This window comes from Myiozetetes cayanensis, unplaced genomic scaffold (genome assembly GCF_022539395.1).
Source record: "Myiozetetes cayanensis isolate MyiCay16 unplaced genomic scaffold, myiCay2020 scf1, whole genome shotgun sequence".
Lineage (NCBI taxonomy): Eukaryota > Metazoa > Chordata > Aves > Passeriformes > Tyrannidae > Myiozetetes > Myiozetetes cayanensis.
In genome coordinates, this window is record NW_026086604.1 from 122,976,143 (window position 1) to 123,000,612 (window position 24,470).

Below are 24,470 nucleotides of genomic sequence, written 5' to 3' on the forward strand. Positions count from 1 at the left end.
TCTACTACTGTCTTTGATTATACTGTTAATTTTTGTACAGTGCTCTGAAAACGTAAAGTGTTGTGTGAGTGCTAAGTATTATTACTAAAATTTTTCCCCTGGGAGTTTATTTCACAGACAAATACACTTCACAGGGAAGACATATTTCTTGATCATAAACCTAAATTTTCTCTTTGGTCAGTTCCATTCCCTTGCTCGTAGCTACACCTCTTCATAAACAATTTCTTGGTATTAGTGTACCACCTCTAAATCTCTGTAGATGGTTTGCGTGGATGCTCTGTCAATGTAGTTCGTTGAGATTTTGGATCTTGCTTATAAATCCTCCAGCTGCATAATCTTTTCCTCAAATTCTCTCTAGGTTTCCTTTCCTTCTCCTTTTGTTGTTGTGTCAGGCTGCAAAAGTTTGCAGTTTTTTTGAACACGGTTTTATAGAATGCTCTGTGAAACAGAACTTACTCCATCGTTTTCCTGGATATGGTGCTTCAGTATACACATCACAAAACTGCATCTCCTTATGCCTTAAAAAAATTCTTTTACACAGAGGTACAATTGTTCTGAATGAAAATCCAGTTGGCATAAAGGCAGTAGGGGAGAAGGGATGGGATTTTGCTCTTCAGTGTAAGAACTCTCCCCTCCTTATTTTTAGATTTGCAGTTTTCCCTGTGGTTTAAAATATTTCATACTTGTGTTTTAGGAGCTTGTCTTTGCTGTGCTACTTCAGTGAATGACTATGGATTTTGTTCAGTAGTTAAGCTGCACTGCACTTTGTACTTGTTCTTAAAACATAAACAAATCTGCTGCTGGATGGTATGATCGTACCCAATAAGACCATCTGAGGGGAAAACTTGGAAAACCTGAACTTCAGAAGATTGCTATAAAAGGCAGAATTTTAATTTTTACTTGCTTCCAATCTAGCTGATTTCCTCTATTCACTAATTCTGTCCAAAATAAGTCTGTAGTTAGAATAGAATTCATTTCATAATGTTATCTTTGTGGACAAAGGAAAACCTGAATACCAAGTTAATGGGAGTATATAGGCAGGAGATCATACATATATTTTTGCTTTCAAAGCAGACAATATGATCTGAAAAATTGTCCTGCAGTCCCTGTTTTTCAAAGAAATGGATAAATATCCTGTAAATCTACAGTTACAGTAAGTGGCACTGGCTAATGATTTGATTTGAGGATTGAGAGCGCAGTCTGGATTTACTCTTTGTGCATTAACGCAGGTCAAATGGACACAGGCTGCATTTTAAATCAGTAATGGAAGGCTGAAGCCTGCCTTAAACCAATCACATCAGCCTTGCCCAAGACCGATTGATCCCGAGAGACTGAGCCCTGTGAGCATAGCTTTTATATGAATGGACTCTGTGCAGCCTGAAGTTTCATTCATAAAATGGATGCTGAAGGGAAAAAAAAAAAAAAAAGTCAACCCACACACGCCAAACCCTGGAATGTCCATTTATGCGAAGCTGAAGGGTGTAGTGTTCCCTCAGCTGCTGCCTTTGCCAGTTGCCTTAAAGTAATGATTAATGCTGCTTGGCCCTGCCTGCCTGCAACCTGACACCATTTATGGCCTTGGTGTGTTTCTAATGTATAGTGAATGAGAAGGCTACATTCTCAAATCAGAAACATAAACAGGAACTGGTTGGTCTGAATTCCATTCAAATATGTCACTTCAGCCGTGCAGTGTTTGTCCAACTTCGATTTTACAGGCAGGGGATGGGGTGGGGGAGAAAAAGCAACACAGACATTTTTGCAGTAAGATTACCAACAAAAGGAGCAAGGGAGAAAGAAAATACTGCTGTCTTTTGTTGAATTCAACAAAAGGGGAGTGTTGTTTAGGATATATTTTACAGTTACTGGGGTTAATAAAAGCAAATACATGATTTTAAAGTATGCTCAAAAGATCAGCTCCATGTGGAATTTCAATTCAGGGCTGAATGTATGAGCCTTTGTTTTCCTGTTCTGCTGTATAAAAAGTTACACATCGCCTAGACAGGCTGTTGACATCTGGTCTCACAAAATGCATTAGATGTTGTCATAGATCTAAAAACCAAAGTTGTGGAAAGGACGCTGTTTGCTTAAGGTTTTTTTTCTGTATGTTTGTAATAATTCCACTTAGGCATGAGCTGGTAGGGCCAAATCTAATTCTCTGGTAGGTTTTTGTCAATTGAGGTGTAAGAAATGAAACTTAACAAATTTGAGTTAGCTATTTTTTCAAAGGAAATGTTTGTGTATATCTAAGAATGCACATACTTGTAGATTTTTTTTCCCTGATTGCTGGTGCAAAGGCTGGTGAACAGAGAAAATGATGAATAAAACCTTCCATCCTGAATGCTTTTAAATTGCATCGTCATAATTTGGGAAAAGATTGCTTAATTTTTAGGTTGATTTTTAGAGTAGATGTTGTCTGTTTTCACCCCTGTAACTTCAGTGCACCTACATTTTTCATGCTTAACCTACTACTGAAAAAAAAATGCAGACTTTTGTATTGCTAGGACTATAGCAATTCATATGGCTCATTGTCATTACATAGCTTCTGAGGGGATAGTGCTTTTAAAGGTGTTTGAACTAAATCTTGATCTACCAGCATTTGAGTGGTGGAAGATGCTTAAGCAGTTCCTGTATAAGGACATTGTAATTAGTTCCAGTATTTCTACCTGAATGCCTGATTTTGGGGAAACTTATGAGTTTTAATCTAAATGTGTTCTGCAAGTGTAAAAAATTCTAGGTTTCATGATCCAAAACAATCATTTGGTACTTCTCCCTGCAAAACACAGATCATGCATTTGTCTTAGTGATGCCTGGTGCTGCCTTAACCACTTGTTGCGCTCTAGTTTGAAGAATTGCCTTTCTTGCCTTGTCCTGTTTTCCGGTGATTTCAGTATTACTCTTCACCCTTGAGCTGGTCAGAGCTTCTCAGTGGGAAACAGCTGCTTTCTACCAGAAGGCTAAATGTGTTTCAGTGGTGGATGAAGCACTCCTTTGTAAACAGTTTGTCAGTGCTCTTAAAAATCCATGAACAGAAAAGTTATTTGCAGTGTGATTGTGATGTTTTAAGTTTGATGCCAAAAGTATGATGTGTTCTAGCTTGAACATTTTATTTTTAAAAGGCTACTTTTTTTCTGCGCTTTGTAAAAATCTGTCCCACTGCATCAAACACTAGAGAAGTGCTTGTATTGCTCTAGTAAGCACTTAGTGAAGCTCTGTAAGGCACCAAAGGGATGACTGGTGTGTTCACAGTGTGTAGCACAGGGTCAGGTTGACATGTGTGAGTGACACCTGGGAGCCAGGTTTGTCCCACCTGCCTGAGGGGCTTGTGTGTGCCCTTCTGTACCCAACAGCATGAAGGGAAAGAATCTGTATGTGCTGCATTTCTTGTCTGTGGGAACACAGACACATGTAAGTCTGTCTGTATAGATATACAAACTCCGAATTGCTGAAATAGGAGCCAAAAGTCACATAATTACTTTTCAGACCAAAAGAAGAATTAAGGAGGTCAGGGTGTAAGTTAAATTGTGGGACTGCCAGTGGAGTCACTTGAGAGTTTTGGGAAGCAGCTCCTTTGAGAAGTTTCTTTTGGGAACCACTTTTAATATTATTTATTTGTTAATAATGTGTAAATAGGAAAAGTAGGCAGGAAAACAGTAAGAAGGTTCCCATTTTAGTGTCATCACTTTGTTTTAAGCCTGTAGGGAAGTAGGCATGTTTGGTGAATTTGACTGACTTGTTAACAAGCTCCCTGAATAAGGCAGCTGCTCGTCAGTACACTGTAGTGTTCACCTGAGCTGCCACATGGAGAGTGAGACCAGGAAGGTGGTTAACTTCTAACTCACCCTGTTTCAGGTGGCACACGCCTTCTGAGCCTCTCTCTCCACACGTCTCCCTCTGCTCATGCATGTATGTAATGCAATACCTCTGTATCACACTCTGCACATGGGTAGTGCCCTGGGCCTCCAGATCCTCAGGTAATGTTGACAAAGTGAACTAAAAAGTAATTCAAAATTAGTGTGTTACATAACAACCTGTCCTTCAGTAAGGAAGGCTGTCTGAGGTCAGAAACCGGAAAGACTGAAGAATAAATCCTGGTTCAGGTTTCAGTTCCTGCTTTAATCTGCTTCATTCAGAAGAAGACAAGTCACTTCACCCTGTAGAAGCCAGTTGTCACTTCATCCCTTTGCCTGCAAAAGCTCTGTGTTCCCTGTGTCTAACCTGATTAAGACACAGGCTGAAATTCTGGGGGTTTTTTCTGTGCTGGGTGAGATTGTGGGTCGGAAGTCTGGTCCTTATTTCTGAAAAACAATCAGAAAAGACAATTTAAGAATTCCTTACCTGCTTTGAGTTATACAGGACTGAGAAAACCTAGCCCTTCCTCTTCCTCTCTTCTCCTTTTTTTTTCCTATTCTATTATCATTCTGACATGATAATTAATATGAAATACTACCTTACCAAGGGACCATTCAAGTGTCTTACTTGATAATGAAACTTAGAACCTGTGACTGCTAAATTCAATAGCAGATTTTTCTTGTCCTGACAAACTCTGTTTGGGCTTTTTCTGCTTGGATGTATTTTGATGAAGGCAGAGCAGAGCTTATTTCCAGTATTTTTCTCTGTGAGAGTCCCAGATGAGAAGGTATTTCTGCAGTGTCTAGTTTACATGTAATGTTAAAACAGCATGTATTAGGGAAAAAATGGTTTCATGGTATATTCATTGTTTTAACATGACTGCTACATTTCTGTTAATAAGAGGAGGAGCACTGAAGAATGACCTAGGTACTCCAAATTAATAGTTACAGATAAGTAATTTTTTTACCTTTATGTATTTTTAGTTACTTTTGGGGCATTTTTAAAAGGGATCCTTGAGCTGATGTAACCTCACAATAGGAATTACTTCATTAACAGTTTAAAATGAGCTCGTTGTTTGTCCTAAATCCAGGCACATTTTTCTTCAAACACTAAAAATTGATAACAGGTCATAAATCAGTCACCTCAAACACTTGGATCTTGCCCTGGGGGTATTTTATGTCTGCTCCTGTCTTATTTGTTGTCTTGAAACAATGGTTTAAGGAGAACAAAACATATAATTGCTCTGTAATTTCTGCACTAAAATGTTTTCTTTTGAAGTAGCTCCGCTTAGCCTGTAAAAATACTTCTGGGTCTTAGTCAAGCATTTAGTACAATTTAAAACTGCAATACTAAATTTCATTGGTTGGACTTTTTATTAGATAAGGTAGAAATGAAAGCAGCAGGCAATTTAATTAGCAGTAATTTTTCTGGGCAAGTCATTACTTTGATGAACTTCAGAGCAATGTTTATGGCTCCTAATTAACCATGTTAGTCATTTGATTGAATAATCACTTTGGAAATGTTTCTACAATTTGATTAGAGTCTGACCCACTCTGATAGTCATAAATTAACTGATAGCACTTTAGGATAACAAGACTCTAGTTACTTTACGAGAAATAAACTCTTCCTTGCTGTATTTTTCGGTCCTCTGTGGGCTGTTTAAGCACAAGCTAACCAGAAGATTAAGTAATGTTGGTACAAACAATGCTTGCCTTAAAGAGACTCCAGATGTTAATTATACTTGACTTAGGAGCTTGGGGGATGAAACCCTGAATTGGCTAAGAAGACAACTTCTTGAATGCGTGCATAATTCTTTATTGTGCATACTTTGCTGTACCGCTTTGCAAGAGTAGAGTTCATGAGTCAAAAAGAGCTTTGCTGCCAATACTAGAGAATTTTTACCTAAAATAGAAAATAGCATCTGTTTCAGTTCTACAACTTCCTCTTTTTTTACGTAGATTTTTCCATTCTCCTTAAAATTCAATCTTCTTGGAAACATGAATGATTCCTTGCAGGTGAACCACTGCTTGTAGCCTTGACTTCTAGTCTGTAAAACTATACTTGACTCGGGTGATCACTGAGTCACTGATTCCTGTGGTTGCTCAGAATAGCTGCCTGAGACACTGGAGACTGTCGAAGCCTGAGGAGGCAGGCACTTAGTGTTTCATTGAGAGAGGAGGTAATGAGGAGTTCGGCACAGATGTGCAAGAGAGACCATGGGCTGTTAGAGGAAACTTATTATTACTGCCCTGTGTTTCACTTGTTTTGTGAAGTCAGTGTAAAACCTCATTTTCTTATCCTGCCAGATCTTTGACACTCATCACTAGTCAGTGAACAGTGAAATTTGGAATCACAGTCTGAAAGAGTCTGTAAGCAGCATTGGAAAAATAATGTCTGCTCTTTCGACCTCTGTTTGCATCTCTTAAAGAGTTACAAGTTACTGGTAACAGATTGCATAGCTTAGGGTAGGAGTTTATCACAAGATCAAATAGACTTTGTTAAGCAAGACTGTTGATATCCAAGTGGGTTAAACCTGGTCTAGAAGGGCAGGCATTTATGGTGTATTTCTGTTTGCAAATCCCTGTGCACAGGATGTGGCTACTTGGGGACTCAGTGCAAGACGTGGAAGAAAAAGAAAGGCACTTACAGAACACTGTTTTCATTAGTTCTGTTTGGTTTTTCTCATTCTTCTTGCAGATTTGAGTAGAGGTGTAGAAAAATAAATATTGGTATTACTTAGAATATGCGCAGTAATTTTTTGGGGCAAGGTGTCATTTTTGTTTAAGGATGTGCAAGTGGAGAGTGACATAGATACATCTAAATTTGTAGATAGAATGCTTAGCAAACACAGAAAATTTCATTAACTCTTCAAATGCTTAACTGGATTCTAAAAAGCAATATCCTACTCTAAATTCACTTTGGCATGCCTTGAGTTAATGCAGAGTTTATAAGTTTCCAATGTTGGCAGTCTTTTCAGTGTAGTTGATTAAAAAGGTTGAATTGAATTAGTTACAAAGATAGATATACAAGCACAGGGTTTAAAATATTCGTGGTCTGTGGTGTGGATTTTTTGGTCTGCGAATGGCCTAAAGTGAAATTGCCATGGGAGTCAGCTTTTTACAAAGTTTATTACAAAAGGGTTTGAGTTCAAGTGCCTATGTTAGATAGGATCTAGGATCCTCACATTGTGATTTTCTCTTTCCCCATGCCTTGTGTGTGCTGTTCTGAAATGCTGACTGTTTGTTGATACGTTCCTTCTTGCTGTAACTTGCATCCTTTTTTGTTGCTCTTCTGCCTGCAGCCTGTCTCATTGATAACTGCGCATTTTTAATTCCAGACAGTCTTTTGACTTGCATTGTCGTCTTTTCCTTTCAGAAGTGCCTAGCTGCCATTCCATTTACATGAGGCAAGAAGGCTTCCTGGCTCACCCAAACAGAACAGAAGTTAAGTTTTCTATTATGTATCACTTTTGTATAAGAGAAATGTAAAAAATTAAAAAGCCCGGGGATTTGGGGTTCACTGTTTTAATTCTGCTTCTGGGAAGACTCACATCATCTTTCGTTCCCTTTCCAGTCTTGAGTTTTTGATGCACTGATTTTTTTTGTAGCCTCTTTTAGTGCCACGGGTTGATCAGGATAGAAGCAATTATATTATGAACTTACTCTGCTTTTTAAGGCCTCTAGCAGTTGAAAGGAAGAGACGCTTAAAAGTTTCCGTTTCAGCCATTCTGCTCAAGTGATATTTTCCAGGCTATTGGTCTGACAGGCTCAGTTTAACTGTCTTAAGTAATACATTTTATACTTTAAATTCAGTGAAAGTTTTTTACTTTTTCTTTTGTTATTATTTTTGCAATATTTTTTGCATCTTAAACTCAAAATGAGATTAGTACCAAACCTCCCAGTGATTTCAGTAGGACAGAGCTTAGGTAATTGTCAAAATTAATAATTCTGAGTACAAGCACTTTATATGTATTAAAACTAAGAAGGTCAACAGAAGTGAGACCACTGAAAGAGAAGTTATAACCTCCACTCTCCTGTTTTTGTGTATCTGTCCTGTCACTGTATTATTGTTTGCTTGTTTGTTTAGGGTTTATTTGTTTTTCTTCCAAGAGGCAAATTTCACAAACCTGAGGAATCTGATTTTGAGATGGATAAGAATCCAGATAGATATGTGACTCAGAGTCTTCTAGTAAGACTACATTCACTAGTGAAAAGACCCAACTGGAAAGATAACACATCTGGCTAAAAGCCCATCTGCTTCTGGCAGGAAAAAAAAGAAATAGTAGGTATTGTCAAATGAGAAAGGTGAAACAGGAGATGGAAATTTCTAACAGTCTTGGTATTTGAAATTATATGAAGTATAGAAGCTTGATAAGGGAGTTGAAAGACATCAGGGAAAAATCCACACACTGCAGGGCTAATGGCAACAGGTTTTGAGCTTTGATCATTGCACAGATAGGTGAAAACCAATCTTAGCCATGTTATGCACTCATAAGAGGTTGGTGGTGGCAAAATTGTTATGAATGACAGTGAAAATCAGTGATGTTTGCTGAATATTTGTTTTCTATATTTGGAAATCAATCAACATGATTTTGTGGAAAAAAGGTCATGTCAAATCTGATTCTATTCCTTGCTGAGATTAAAAGTTTGATTGATAAAGATGCCTGTATCATATAGTTAGACTTTCTATGGCATTCAGTTTGCCTCTGCATTACATTCTGATTAAGAAGTTAGCACAAAGCAGTATCAATAAAGTACACATTAAATACATTAAGACCTGGCCAACTGACAGATCTAAAAGTGGCTGTCACTGAGCAATCATCTCTGAATGGATTGTTTCTATTATAGTTCTGTAGGAATTGATATCAGAAGTGTTGCTATTCAACATTTTCAGTAAAGATACGGAACAAAGTTAATAGATAACTTTATGGCACAAAGATAGAGTGGTAAATAACAGGCAGGACAAGCACATAAAACATTTTGAATTGTTTGGTAATCTGGGCACGTTAAACAAAATGGTTTTTTAATATGCAATTGTTGATCAGGCCTGTGGAACCGGGAAACAGTATATTAGAAAAAATGATTTTGAGGTGGGCCTCCCCCTCCTGAGCTTCACAGTGGGAGACCAGCCCAACTAAACACTGCAACCTTATGACAAAAAAACCCTTCTGTAATACTTACACAGTCAAAAGGAGGGTCAGAGGGTGGCAGGAGAGGAGGAGATGTTTTGTCTCACTAAGTAGCACTGGTGAGGCCAATACTGGTATGCAGCACAATTCTAGTTAAGGAAAGCATTAACATACTAAGTAATAGTAGGAGTGTGTACAAAAGAGTGTGCTAGAAAGACCCCTGGGTTACAGAGAGTGTCTTTTAATGAAAAAAAATTGTAAAAAATTATCCTAATTGGAAGAAACATCAAGGGCAGTGTGTGGTGGTGACTTCTGTGAGTGTGAGGAGGAAATGCCAAGTAATACTTCTTTAGTCTCTCAGGGAGAAGACCCGCAGGAGCTATTGGTTAAAAGTCAAAACCACACTAGTTCAAACAGGAAACGAGACAAACATTTTAGAACAAATCATAGAGAAAAATGGGTGCTTTTTCATTTTTGCAGGTAGAGATTAACAGTCTTTTGGGAATACACACATTAATTAAACACCCCTGCACTGAGGCCAAAATACTGTGATTGGGCAGTGTGTAAAGGATGTGGGATATTAATCTGATTCCTGTATGACTTAGTGTTCCCTCTGGCACGATCTCTTCTTTCTCCATGCATCTTTTATATAAACATCTCTCTCTTTTTAACTTACAGGCTGTATGTATGAAAAGGGACCTAGGCAGTTTTATGATGACACTTGCGTTGTTCCAGAGAAGTTTGACGGTATGTATGACACATCTCTCTTTTTCTTGTGTAGGGAGATGAAAACGAAAGAAATGAGGGACTTTTCTCTGTTGCTGATCAAAAAAAGCTCAGTAACATTCCAATTTAGGATTCCTTAACACACCGTTTGCGGTGTGCCCAACCAAAGCTGACCTTTGTCTCTTGAAACCAAAGTCTCCTCTTCAATAGGATGTCATTCGACTTTTGCCAGCAAAAGATGCTGCATCCAGAGTTGTGGCAGAGAAGCTCAGTTCCTGTACTGTTAAAAAAGTAATAGGAGGATTTCCATTCCCCTGATGATCACATAGTGCTTGTTGTTTGAGATTTAATGAAAGCTGGCCTTATAATTTACAAAACAACAGAGAAAGCAGCAAGTTTGGTTTAATTGAGGATTAAGCCTCTTGTCTGGCTGTCGGTGAAGGGATGAATAGTGAGGAGTGAGTGTATAGGGCATTTTTGGGTTTGTGTCAATGTATTTGTGCTAGGTTAAATGCACTAGTGGTTTATTTTTCAGTGGGATTGATAACAAATCAATGCTCTTTTCACAACACTACCAATTACAACATCTTTTTTTTAAAGAGTAATTCTGACATCAATTAAAATGAATTGGTCCAAATTATCTTCAGTTACTCCGACGTAAAATCAGTTTCCTGGAGTAACTCAGTTGATTTCAGATTTATTTCATTATAAGCAAAGTAGATGGACACTGTATTTCTTGCCAGTTACTCTGTTAGTCTGCAACTTTGGGAAGTAATTTGAAGACCAGTTATTTAAATTTACTAGGCTGGCTTTATGCTACCATATGTATGCTACTGTAGTGTTGTTAGTATAGCTTTTGTGTTGGTGTGTTTATTTCTCTTATTAGTGCTTTATTTATTTTAGCAGGAAACATCAGATGCTTCCTGATAAACTTGTGAACAACTCTGACCATAGCTAAAAGTAGAGCTGGAGAATTGGCATTTTTCTCCTGCTTTATTTTGTTTGTTTTCCCCTGAGAATCACTTATGGATTACAAAATTATTGCATGTCTAGCAGCATTTGTTATGTTTGCTGAAGACTTGGAGACTCTGAAATGAAAGTAACCCAAATAATTGCACATTCTTCAAACAGAGTATCACATGTATTTTGGGGTTAGTAAGAAATAGATAATTTTAAACAATATTAAACCTAACTGAAAATTGCTTAAGCCAGTATTGCATTGTCGCTGCATCAATACATTCACTGAAATGATGATTTACTGAAAGTCTGCTTTATACCCTGGCTTTGTAATATGAACTTGGGTTTTGTTTTCTTTTTTTTTTCCTTTTTTTAAAGCACATTGATTGAGGAGCTCTTTTTTGTTCCCAGAAATGATTGTGGATCTGATCTGTTTTGAGGATCCATGATAAATTCATATTTACATTTATGCGAATGGGGAACAGACCCTGTACTACAAGAAGTTAAAACTTTTCCAGAGTAGCATTTATCCATATCTTCCTTGAAAATCCTTTTGGTTTATTTGGGGTTTGTACAGGGAGGGGAATGAAAATGAAAAAGAAATACGAATAAAGTAAAAGAAATAAATGTTGGGAAATATTTGTGTGCTTGCAAAGTAAGCAGTCTGCTGCTAGCTTCTCTGACTGTTCAGTGAGAGAACACCTTGTACTCTCTAGAAGATTGATGTCATGATGCAAATATGGGTGTTTATACTTATAGTGTGATGACTTTTGAGGAAAAAAATAGCAAATGTGTCATCATATTCTGGCCAGTAAAGCAAAAGTTGGATGAGCTCAGGACTAATCTTGATGTTTCAGAACTAGATTCTCAGCTGCTTTGTTTGAAATCAAAGATCGGCACAGGCAAAGAATCTGATCCTCTGTAATACTGCACTTGCTATTTGTGCATGGCTCAGCTATCATTAAAAGAAAAAAGTGTCCTTGAAAAAGAAGGCCTTTCAGGACTGGAACCTGAACCTCACATTAACCAAAAAGCCTTGTGTTGATTTATTTGTTTTCCACAGCTATTGACTCAGTTTTCTTTCTTTATTACAAAAGGAAGTACTCCATTTTTAATATTATTATTCTACCTTTCACTCCATGGAGCCATTCTGTAATGGCCATCAGAGCATCCTAATGTTGTGGTTGAATGTAAATTCCTGGCTTTCTATATTAAATGGGTCACACTGTTTATTAGAGGGTATTGCTGTTCTTGTACTTGAAATAAGGAGTTTTACCAGTATATCAAGGGTTGCAGTCATTGTGTGGAGAAGAAACGTCTGCTTCAGTATCAAACCTTTCAGCTGTTGTTGTTTTCATGAGTGCTTTAGTACAAATATGATAAAAAGCAAAGACAACAGAGATGTAGCAGGATGGTTTTTTCATTGGCAGTTTGTGGAACAGCTAGTAGAATGGTTTTGTTGTTTTTTAAAAGGTTCCTCTAGACTTAAAATTTTAGAAAAATTAACTTACTGCTTTTCAGGGGGATACTAATCTAATATGTAGATATGAGGAAAAGTAGTATGTGCTTATATGCAAGTTCAGTATGCCACAGAGGAACTCACATATCTGCAGGATTTCCATGCCTGTACATAAAGCACATGCTGTTTAAGTCCAAGTCAAATACCTCATCACATTTTCCTTAGAAGCATTTGCATACACAAGAACTTTCACTCGGTAGGGTTTTGCAGCTTCATGAAGCATACGTTACATTATCAAAACTGGGGCCTGTGCAAGGTATAGTACACAAGCACAGTTCTTCACATATCAGAGTTGCTTCAAAAGTAGTTTATGCTCTTTCAGGCAGAGGATATTACAAAGTGGTTTGCAAGCGAGATTTGCATGTATCAAAAGTACATGGAAAGAGGCTTAGTGAGACTTCCATAAATCATGAATGAATTTATGTGCTTTTGGGTATATTCATATGTTAGTGTAAGTCACCAGCAAAAGGGAATGTTGCATTTTTGGGTGGCTGTTTCTTCCCTCTGTTTTATTAACCCTAATGACTGCTTTGCCAGTTTGTCTGACAAAGCGTGTGATGATGCCTTTTGCACAGTGCTTACCTGATGTTGTTGTTCTGTGCAGGTGATGTCAAACAGGAGCCAGGCATGTACCGTGAAGGGCCCACGTACCAACGGCGAGGCTCACTTCAGCTGTGGCAGTTCTTGGTAGCTCTTCTTGATGACCCATCAAACTCTCACTTCATAGCATGGACCGGTCGAGGCATGGAATTCAAGCTGATTGAGCCAGAGGAGGTGGGTTAGGCATACAGCATGTCCTCACATCCACTACCCCATCCTGCAAACTGAATTGTGTTCTTCTGGACTTAGGCCTTATTTTCCTTCAGTATTGTGCTTCAGTAGCACTTTACAAGGGTGACAGGTGTGGTTAAGCATAGACTTGACTCCTTGTCCCACAAAATGATAAAAGTATTACAGTACTAGAGTTACAAAATACTTCACATTAATTGTGGAGCCCACACTTTTCAGAACCACTTTACGGATAGAGCTGTGTTCCAAAATCCTTTGAAAGCTTTTGCATTAGTAGTCTTTCAACACCAAATATTCTTCATTATGAAGATGTGGGAACTTGGAGCTTTTAGTTTGTAGAGTGAAGTACCTCAAGTCTAACAGATGGCAAAAGAGAAGGTTAAAATTTTTAGGCAGTAATATCCCATCAAAATTGCATAAATTTCCCTCTATTTAGGGTTTTCTTCAAAGTCTTCCTGCTTATGTGTATCATTAGATTCTTTAGCGCATGCTTAGATCGTAGACTTGCAAACACTCATGTACATGCATGGCATTCCTGAACCATGAAGGACTCATGGGACAGAAAAAATTACTTGTGTTCATGAACATTTGCTGAAGTATGACTTAGTTCACCTGTGTGATAAAAAGGAAAAAATTGAATGTTTTATTACATAAAAAGTTTCGGACTAGGAAACATTACATAACCTGTCCTGTATTCTAAACAGTCATGGAAACTTGGAAGATCAGTTGTATATGAATTTCACTGTAAAATTAATGTGGAGGATTTAATTAGGGTTGTCAAAAAGCAGCATCACTCTGCTTTACTTTTTTGCCCCTTGAAGAGAGTTTGGTAATACAGGAGACAACAGGAAATTTTCTGACAGGATGCTCTCTGAGTGAGAGCTGAGTAGGAATGTTTGGGGGTGTATGGCTGGTTCTGCATTCCACCAGCTATTTCTGCTGTTTGGCATCCATCTGCTGGTACAAGCAATCTGAAAGCTTTCTTGTATTTTAGTTAAATTGTCTGCTAACAGCTCTGTGGGGATGATAGAGTAGTTGGGGATAGATGTCCCCTGACAGGACTAATGTCCCTTTCCTTCCTGATGTGGTCTGGCTGAGGAGCAGGTTGCTGCAACAACCCCTGTACTGGCTCTAGTTTGTCTGAGCATCCCCCACACTAGTGATAGGGCAGATCCTGGCGTTGTACATATGAGGATTTGACCTCAGATTAGTCTTAGTCGATTCGATATTGAAATTTGCAAGTCTGCAGCCTAGCAGGCTACATGGATTACTCAGCTGTGTGACCTGTCCCAGCAGAGCAAAATCTTTGTAAAGGCTTTGGTTTTGGTGAATAACATATATAATTTTTGCCTCAGTCTCTGTATTTTTTACCCTCTTAGTTTTGTATTGTCTTTAAGATATGTCCAATTTTTTTCAAGATTGAAGAGTTTTATTGAGAAATGGTTTCCAGCAGACGGTACAAAAACTTTATAGATTTTATTAGCTAAGAAAAGGAAAATAGCAAAACAAAGTCCTAAGGTTTCCTTATTGTGTAATTCCCCAAAGAACTGGATATTCTAATTTAAATAGATCATCTGCTTGTCTATGTAGAAGTTGCTTTGGTTTTGAGCAGCACTGCATCCGAGATCTGGAGGAGGCAGGGTACTTGAAAGTTGCCTCACTCCTGTGTAGTCTTAGGGATTACAAAGGAGCCTAAGTTGTTTTCATATGAATGTCATGAATCTCTCAATTAAAATAAGAATAGCCTATAGGAAGTTGCACAGTTCTGTTGGTTGCCAAGTGTAAATTGAAGGGAAATCAAAGAGCTTGTTGGTTCTGCTGTGGCAGGTTAGGATGTAAATGACATGACCTTTCCATCTCATTCCTTGCTGGAAGTTTGTTCCCTTGTAGAAAGGGTGACAACAGAAATGAATATGTATCAGCTTCTGGAGTGCCATAGCTCATTCAGAAAGTGTGTGTGAACTATGGAGGCTGAGAATTGGGTGTAGGTCCATTTATGCTGCCTTGTCACAGGGACAGCAACCTTCTGCAGGAAGGTGGGGTGGAAGGGTAGAAGCCTGAATCCCGTCCACAGAGCAAGACAAGGTAAATGCTATGCAGTTCAGGGACAAGAAGAGTTGCTTACCAAGGCTACTTCTGGAGCTGCCTGCCTGTTTAAGAGTGTCAAAATACCACACAAAAAAATGGAGCATATTCGTAACTATTACTTCGTTTTAGTTATCTATTTATTTTGCAAGCTTGTTATGTTGGGTACATTCAGGACTCTGATTAATGCAGAAAAAAACTTGGAAGAAATAGACAAAGAATGATGTGGGCGTGTGTTAAAAAGATGAATAGGTGCATCAAGGTTACGCATCTGGGTCAGATTTACAGCTGGAATAAATTGACATGATTAGAGGTGTGTTTCAATACAGCTAAAACACAGCTGAAGTTAGCAGAGCCATGATAATTTACATAAGCCTGAAAAGCTGCACCACTGAAAGGAAATAGTACTTTCGAAAGACATTTTAGAGATTATACGGAGATCAAAACCATGGAATTTGCTATTGTTTAATCCCCTTGAGTTCTCAGTGGTGTGTGTTGCCTATGGCTTGCATCAAAAAGTTCCAGGGAAAGTTTTGTAGAGCAGTCTGCAGAGAAACTGCTTGGCTACTCTGTCCTTTTTCCTGAGCTGTATGCATATGCACCTCTTGAACATTTTTATAAAATGTGCTTTAGAGAGTTCATCAATTCTGACTGTTTTTTCCCTCTGGTGACATGCTAGTCATTTTTACAGACAGTAATTGAAATGTCATCAACAGCTGATTATAATTTCAGGTGGGGAATAAGAAGTTAAGCTCTTTAAACAAAAGCTGTCTTTGTCCAGAACTATCTTTAGCAGTAAAACAGGAAGTGTAAAGGCAAGTAGGAGTCATAAGTCAGAGCAGAAGGCATATAGTTCTTTATTGAATGATTTCCTAAGTTACTTGTAATTCAGTTTTTTTGTTACTTTTAAGGGAAATTATACAACTACAACGATGAAATTTCTGTTCCATTCTTCATATGACCGTATAGTTCTTCCAAACGATTACTCTGCCTGCTCAGATAATTCTTTTTTTTTTGATGAAGCAGTGTTTAAGACTGGGAGTTGGCTTTTGACTCGTATCTCCTAATAATCTCAACATTGCTGTCATTCCAAGTACAGTTTGTATTAGTTCATGAACTAAGCATTCATGCGCATGAATGTGTGTTTAATATAACTTAGTTTTCTGACAACAAGGAAAAGACAGGAATAGTACAATTATCCGTAGTATCAAACTAAAGATAAGTTTTCATCTTTTGTGAAAATTTTCTGGTGAAACTTGGTAAATATTTTTTGTCTGTCTTTGGCTTTATTTTTTCATTGGTTTTCTTTATTAAAAAGCAAAGTAAAAAACCCTAACCCTGCACCACATTTGCAAATCAGTAAGCTGGTTTCGAGTTTAATGGTGATGTGTCTCTGGTTGAAATTCATAGTACTACATGAGAAATTCAGGTCATGGCAGCCTTTTTTCTTATTTGTTGCACCTGCAGGGTTCTCCCTCCTGCATCCCCAAATAAAGTATCTGATGATAAGATCTACTTGTTAAATGCATTTAACAAATCAATGCTAATTCATTTTTGTGGCAGGTGGCACGTCGCTGGGGGATTCAGAAAAATAGGCCAGCTATGAACTATGATAAACTCAGCCGATCGCTTCGCTATTATTATGAAAAGGGAATCATGCAAAAGGTGAGTAGCTAATTTTGTATTACATTTCATCAGAGTCTTGCATGTTAATCCATAAGTCAGTTAATAAGGAGCACTTGTTGGGTTATGAAGTTTTTTTCATCTATTTAGGCAAACACTAAGCTTTTTTGACCTATGAGTTCCAGAATATGCATTAATGTATTTTTTTTCTTTGTAAAAAGTGTCTGTGGTTTTAGTTCTCATAATGCATGTCACAATTATAGGGAAAGCAGTAACATTCAAAAATATCCAAAAGAGCTTCCTGGCAGCTGGGAAAGGCAAATAGTAGAGTACAGTATGATTAATTATTTGCGGATCTAAATTAGCTACCCAGTGCTTGGGTACTTCAGTAAGTGTAAGATGGGGAGAAAACTTACACCTATTAACATACTAAATTAATATTTTTACCAATAGTGTTGTAATAATACTGGTTTTGATTGAAATCAAATATTTTAATAGACTGAGTTAGGAAAAATATTTAGCAATAATTTTTATGTTACAGTCTGGTCTTGCTGACAGTATTCAATCCATTCTTCTACTGTGCCTTGCTATTTTACATGAATATTTTTAAGTCTTGCTGTGTAGTACTACGTAGATTGATGTAGAAATCAATAGGAGAGACCTGTCTGCTTTATCTACAAAGTTGGCAGGTGTGATCAAAGATCATAATGAACACCTTGTGCTGTAGTATTTATTCCATGTCTTTTCACATTAGTTTTGTGACCTGTGATGATTAACATGTTTAAACCTGCCATTTGCCAATTCCATGAATGGAAACAATGCTGTCAGCTCAAGTTACTCTGGGCAGCTTTTCCAGCAGGTTTTTTGAAGTCTTACAAGTTCTTTTGCTTAGATTATGGGATTGTTGTAGTGCACTCCTGTTTCACTATCTGGGAGTCAACTTGGACAACAATCTGGGCTAGTATTGGCTTATAGTTCTTCAGTAGCACAGCGCCTTATTCATTTTTGTGTGTCATGTAACTATACATTGAATCTTTGTAAAGTGGACTGGAAACTGGATCTGATTGGAGAGAAGCAGAAATGCTTGGGTCTGCTGGCTGGTGCTTCAGGCAGAGGAGTTCCTTGTGGCAGGTTACAGCTCAGCTGCATAGGCAAGTGTGCTGCCAGCACAGTTCAAAGGCAGCAGAGAGGCAAGAAAAAGTAGCAGAATGAAGCAAGTTGAAAAGGCGGGGTTTGAAATAGCAGAAGGCTGATAATGCTGCCCCAACCCACACATCCATTTAATTTGGAAAGTTTACAAGTACTTCTGATAGGTAGCTTGCTACCTCTTAAACTACTACTTTATTAGCTAGAAGAATATATTTAACACACAAATTGAAAGCTAGCTTGTGTGCTTAATTTTCTGACATAGCGGTGTTTGAGGCTTGTCCTGGGATCGATCTATCTGACCACTTCACGTATGTTAAAAACTAATGGGGATTGCAGATTCATGGCAGGTTTCTTTACTGCAGAGTTTGTATACATGCTTTCCCTCCTTTATTATAAATTAGGCAGTGATAGCAGGTTATGCAAAAGCCTGATTTCTGAATGCAGACAACAGTTTGTCAAAGTTGATGTAAAAAATTCTACTATCTGCAGATACAGCCTCCATCAAATTCTATTTGTAGAATAAATACGCTGAAAATTTAAAGAGGTGCTTCAAACTATTCTGCACCCATACGAATAGAGTTGTTGAGTTCGTGACACTTTTTCCATCTTTGTTCACTCACTTCACAGCTGCCATGGTAGCTGGAGTTGCAAGAAGCAGACAATATGATCTTTATTTTTAAATAATTTAAATAAATTGTGAGCATACAACATGGTTCATATTTTTAATCACAGTTTTTAAAATAAGGTGCCTTAGAAGACACTGTATTTACTTCTGTTCGTTGTTTGGGTTTTTAATAAGACAACAAATCGATGTTGTTTTATTGTTCTCTAGCTTTTAAAAAATCGAAACACAGACATTTGATGCTATTTCTGATTAAGGGAAAACTTCAGGTTCTTTGGACAAATTGCCCCTCCATAAGCAAATCTAAATGACCCAGCTTTGCATGAGCAATTGCTAAGTACATATTAGCCTACGTATTTGCTTACGCTGTGCCTGTGCAATCAGCATCCACCATAACTAGAGTGCTTTTGTACGTAAATATGAATCAATCTGTGTAAAGTGAAATCCAGATCTCTGTCATGCAATGTGTTTCTTTTTTTCCACTTCGCACACAGAGTGTGTAATTTTATTTTGCCACCGTAGTGACAATTTGTTTACATTTTCCAATAAGAACAGTTCCATTTGTGGTTAAGTATAGGAAATGATCGCAAACAAATGTTTAGTGTAGAATACCTAGTCCATCTTCCAACAGGATGTCGCATGAGGCAAAATCCAGATCATTCCACACAGTCTGCTTTGGCAGGTCCCTCTTGTCTTTGCTAGGTCATTGCCTAAACAGTTCTGCTGTCGCTTTGTTAACTGTGTAACAAAGGTGAGTTCTTCACAAGTCTGTTGAACTTGGAGTTGCAAAACACAAGCCCTTACGCTGGACCTTTTTTTTCCCCTTCTGTTGTCTTAAGGTGGCTGGAGAAAGATACGTCTACAAGTTTGTTTGTGACCCTGAAGCGCTTTTCTCCATGGCTTTTCCGGACAACCAGCGCCCCTTACTGAAGACTGACATGGAGCGCCACATCAATGAGGAGGACACTGTGCCTCTGTCCCACTTTGATGAGAGCATGGTCTACATGCAGGATGGTGGCTGCTGCAACACCCACCCCTACAACGAAGGCTATGTCTATTAACAGCAGTGACAGTGAAGGGGATGCTTTCCCCCTCCCTTAAGCTTCTCCTCTTTCACAAGACCCAGAGGAAAGCTGAATCGACTTCAGTTTGTTTTTTAAATAGTACACTAAAAGGGGCTTTTCCTGTTGCATTACTCCTATGGTCTGCCATGGACAGCGCACTTTATTTGAAAGGGGTGGGTTGGAACCTAAACGTTATTCTGTGTAAAAGGAGGAAAAGGGTGGGTTTGCTTTTTACTTAAGTTTGGGAAGGGAACATACAGGTTTTAAGTACAAAAAAGCTATATCATGTCTGTTTTGTTTCATATCAGCATAAGATATTGTACATTTTCTCTAGGTATCCATAGTACAGTTAATTCTCATTGTGCAAAATAACCACTTTATGATGATATCAGCACAGCATGCCTAGGGCATTTGTTTCTTGCCATTCTTAATTGTCTTTCTGCACTAATAAAAGAGAAGCAAAGCATATACTACAGCATTTAATTTAGAACCTTCCAGCGGCAGATCTTGTACCTTGCCTCTGAGAATAGCCAGATATCTGGAAAGTTTTTCCTATTTTTTTCTCTTTTTTTTTTTTTCTTTTGGAGGGGGGTGGGGGGTGGGTATGGCCTCAAAATAAAATCCTGGTTAGTGATAGAGTGGCCGTAAGTACAGTCACCAAGCAGCAAAATCCCTGACTTCAGACTGCAAGCTGCATGCTGTATCTGGTGCCACATTGCTATACATATATGGCCCATTCTATGGCTCAGATTTTTCAAGATCCATTTGAGGGTAGTAATTACATGTGGTAGGCTTTCTGATGATCATGTCAGCATTAAATACAGGTTCATGATCAGGAGGGAGAAAACATTTTGTATCCTTCCATTTCCTTTGGTACATAAATAAGTTATTTAATCAATAGGAATTAACTGTACTAAGTCACATATCTAATTATGCTGTTTAGACACAGCAAGCACTCCTTGAGAAAAATATCCAATACACTAAATAGGTACTTTAGTAATTTTTAGACACGGTACCCATTAATATGCATTTAAACCTTTTACTGCTGTGTTATGTTGATAACATATATAAATACTAGATAATGCTAATGCTTCTGCTGCTGTCTTTTTCTGTAATATTCTCTTTGATGCTGAATTTACTATGACCATTTATAAGCAATGCTGTAACTACAGGTAGCATTTCAGGACAAAATAGATGACTTGAACCATTTATTGCTTAGAAAATAGCTTACGCCATAGCTGTGCTATAAGCAGCTTTTATGCGCATCCACAAATGACTAGTAAGCTTCAGCTTGCTAAGGAAAGCTCTGCAGAACCTTTTGTAATTTTTGGTGGAACAGAGATGAACTGTCAAAGAATACCATGAAGTTGCTGTATGACGTTGTAGTGCTGGCACTGGTGTTACCAATCAGCTTGTTTGGACACTAAATGTAAATGTGATCGGATATGCTCGGAAGACAATTTAAATTTTGAGGGGTTTTTTGTTGTTTTGTTATTTTTTTCAAATTGTTTTATTTTTTTGAGAGGGGTAATCTTGAACACAAGCCACACCTGCTATTCTGTATGTAAAACAAACAAACAAAAAATCCCTGACGGAATCCCAGAAGTTTTAAATATTTATGAGCACCTTTTTTTGAATACAATAATTTGTAGTTTGAAGGGAGGGAGAGGGAGTAAGATCTGGATTTCTTTTTTTGCCCAGTGAAATTTAAATAGGTGTTACATGAAGTACCTCATTTTCCTATATTGTCAAAAAGTGAGAGAAAAATGAATACATAACCATAAAAAAACAAGAATAATTTTCATCATAATGGATGGATTTCAAAGACAATCCTAGGTGGTGGGTTAATCTTCTATCCTTTGTCAGTTAAGACACTACCTAAGTTATGAATATTTTAATATGCAGTTAATCAAAAGTAAAGAAACAGTGGTCACTAGAAACCACAGGTGCATAAAAAACATTTGGGCAGGTATTTAATTTACTCAGCTCCATAAGACAACATATTTTATGAGAATGTATATATGCCTTAATATGTCACCTAATTCTGTCATAAGTCTCAATGGCACTTAAATACTTGGTGATCAACCCAGAAAAAGAAGTCTAAAATTGCAGAACTAGCAAAAAGCAAGAGGAAAAGGTTGGGTAATATTGTTTAAAAAAATTGTGGTTTCCAATGAAATAAGGTTCAAATGAAACATGCTTTGATGAAAAGTCCTTGGATTGGTTTTGCTTCTTTAATGTCAGCACGGAGCGCCTCTTGCCTGTGGCAGGATGTGGGTATTTGGGAAAGGGGTTGGACAAAAAAAGGAAAAAAAAAGTTTTAAAAAAATGCATCAAATGTGTAATATTTAAGAAGAAATATATATATATATCTGTATATGGTAGTGACTCACTGAACAAAACAAGCAGTCAGACCAACATTACATAATTTCTGAGCAGAAGTAAAAAAGTGTTTCACTGAACTGATTAACCCTTTTTAAAATGTACCTAAGAGGTTTATTTAAAGTCTATTTTTATTCCACTTTTTTGTTTGTTTGGGGTTGGGTTTTGGGTTTTTTTTTGTTTGTTTTGTTTGTTTGGGGTTTTCAGGTAGAATAATAAATCTGGCAGCTGATTTCTGCAAGATTGTTGTGTATTGGATTCCTAAACATTTGGACTGGAGAGGCCCCTGCAGTAAGGTTTTCTTTTGGAAGGGGAGAGGAGGGTCTGTTTCCCAGTGCCTACAATGGCTTCCTGCAAAGTGTAACACAAAAAAACCATGCAAAAAAGCGCTTTTTTTCAAGCTGCACCACAAGTGAAGGAAAATGAAGGTTTTACCTCTTTAGTAGGAGCTGTGAGTGTTTGCTTGTGTATCTTCTTGCTGGCCAGAGCAGCTGGGCAGCTCAGAGTAATGCTGCTGTGAAGCAAAGTCGGGAGGCATCACTGCAAGACCCACGCGCTGTGATACAGCTGAAGGGGCTCAGGTTTCATCTACCATGACAGTTCACTTGCATCAGTGGCTGAACAGAGGTGAAATTAGATAAGGACTTGGCAGATCCCCTCAGAATCCATTTGAGAGAGTTAAGATTACAGGTTTAGGACAATGTACAAATTTTGCTTCAGGGATATGACTTCCATGACAAAGAGTCTAAGCCTTTTCTCTCCAAGGTTACACCAGTCTAACTTGCTCACACACCAGCTACATTTTAAACCTTAATGTTACATTCACTGAAAGTGCAAATTTCATATCCTTGTCAGACTAAATCTGCTTACTTTACTTACAGTGGGCTGTTGTAAGGGAGAAACTAGGAAAAACTGGGATACAAGTTCATAAACAATTGTTTTCTCCAGAAATTCCCTGCAAAGAGGCCTTCGCTTAGAATCTTTTTGGAGTTCTCTGCTACCTGGGACTATTCCCCAGGGATTAGTGCCTAGAGTTTTATTGCCCTTGACAGCTGAGTGGTTTGGGCTTCAAGTCCATCTTCACAGGACAGTATCGTCTAGTAAATATTTTTGCCTTCTTTGTGGTTTTTTTTTGTTTGGTTGGTTTTTAATAGCAGGAAATAGATCAATGTGTACAAAAGGTATTATGAGGAAATCTTTGAATTGTTAATGGCTGCATTTTCTCCTCTGAAGAGCATTAGCTTCAGTTCATGTACTGTAGGTAATAGCACCCATAAACAGCCCTATTCAGTGCTCACATTAATAGTACTGAGGACTTTCCTAAATAGTCTCCTTCAAGGATGTTTTGGGAGTATTAATTAATATGGTATCTTGCACTCTAAGAATCATCACTCTGAAATACCTTACTTGGATCTAGCAGTAAGAGCCTAGGAAATCAATTTCTCAGTTATCTTTGGTTGTTATTTTAGGGGTTTTCTGTTGTGGGGGCTTTTGGTGTTTTTTTGGTGGTTTTCACTGGTTCGTTTTTTTTTTTTTGGTTGGTTGGGGGTTTTTGTTGTTGTTGCTGTAGTTGGTTTGGTTTGGTTTTAAATCCGGAATGGAAAGGAGGTAGCAGCTGGGAGCAGGTGCCTGTATCTCAGGAACTCTGGTTCAAAGTCCACTGCATTTTGCTAAGATACCAGGCTGAGAACTGGAGCATCTGCAGTACGGAACTGAGCCCTGCCCTCCTTGTACTCTTACAAAACAGGGAACTACAGTGCATTGTCTTTTGTTATTTCTGCTACAAGAACAGTAATCTCTGGCAGAACAGCAGGATGAAAAGCTAGGGGCAGTAGCATTAAAAAACTACAAGATTGCCCAGATCTGTCTGTCTGATGCTTAAGATACAGAAATTCATCAGCAAAGTGCTGTCCCTTACCACCCAGTTCTCATGATTGTATAGGTAGGTAGAGTTAATTTCATTTTTTGCTTCAGGAGGTTGAAGTATTGGTTTCCCCCTTGAACACCAATTTAATTTCTGTGGGAAAGAAATATCTGTGCCGTTTTCTTATGTAATAGTCTGAAAATGTCTGTGAAGTGTTGTGTTGACGTTTTCCCCAAGAATTTTTTTTGTGTGAAAATGACACAAAAAACATCACAAAAAGAAAGGGTAAATAAACTTCAAGAAGTTATCCATACATCAGGTTCTACAAAACTATAGTCTTTTACCCTAGAAAAATATCAAGTCTTTAATACTGCTGTATTATCCTTACTGCATAGTTTCATTGGGCCTCAAAAATACTCAACGTACCCTGAAGTTCTGTTTTATTTTTAAATGAGCTTGCTGCTGTTAGTAGAGGTTACAGGGAGGGACCTCTGAGGAAGAGTCACAATCAAATATTTGGATCTGGTAAGCCAAAATTCTGTCTTTGCTCTTGCAAAGCTCTGTGGGCACTTATGTCCATGCTTTTTGTTGAATGGTAGAGAGGTAATTGCAACTACTGGTTGGATTTGGGGGGGGGGAGGGGGGGGGTTGGGTTTTTGTTTGTTTGTTTTTTGGTTTGGTTTGGGTTTTTTTTGTGTTTTGGGGTTTTTTTT

At 37.9% G+C, this 24,470-nt stretch overlaps 1 protein-coding gene across 7 annotated transcripts in view; it reads left to right on the forward strand.

Annotated features, from left to right (window-relative positions):
• Positions 1 to 22,134, forward strand: part of ETV1 (ETS variant transcription factor 1) — a 66,711-nt gene extending 44,577 nt beyond the window's left edge. For all 7 annotated transcript variants that reach the window (XM_050332707.1, XM_050332686.1, XM_050332698.1 and 4 more), the window contains 5 exons: positions 7,225 to 7,291; positions 9,654 to 9,724; positions 12,784 to 12,953; positions 16,617 to 16,718; positions 19,287 to 22,134. In XM_050332707.1, the coding sequence (XP_050188664.1) occupies positions 7,225 to 7,291; positions 9,654 to 9,724; positions 12,784 to 12,953; positions 16,617 to 16,718; positions 19,287 to 19,508 (632 nt within the window). In that variant the 3' untranslated portion in view covers positions 19,509 to 22,134. The remainder of the gene's footprint in view (positions 1 to 7,224; positions 7,292 to 9,653; positions 9,725 to 12,783; positions 12,954 to 16,616; positions 16,719 to 19,286) is intronic.
• The last annotated feature ends 2,336 nt before the right edge of the window (positions 22,135 to 24,470 follow it).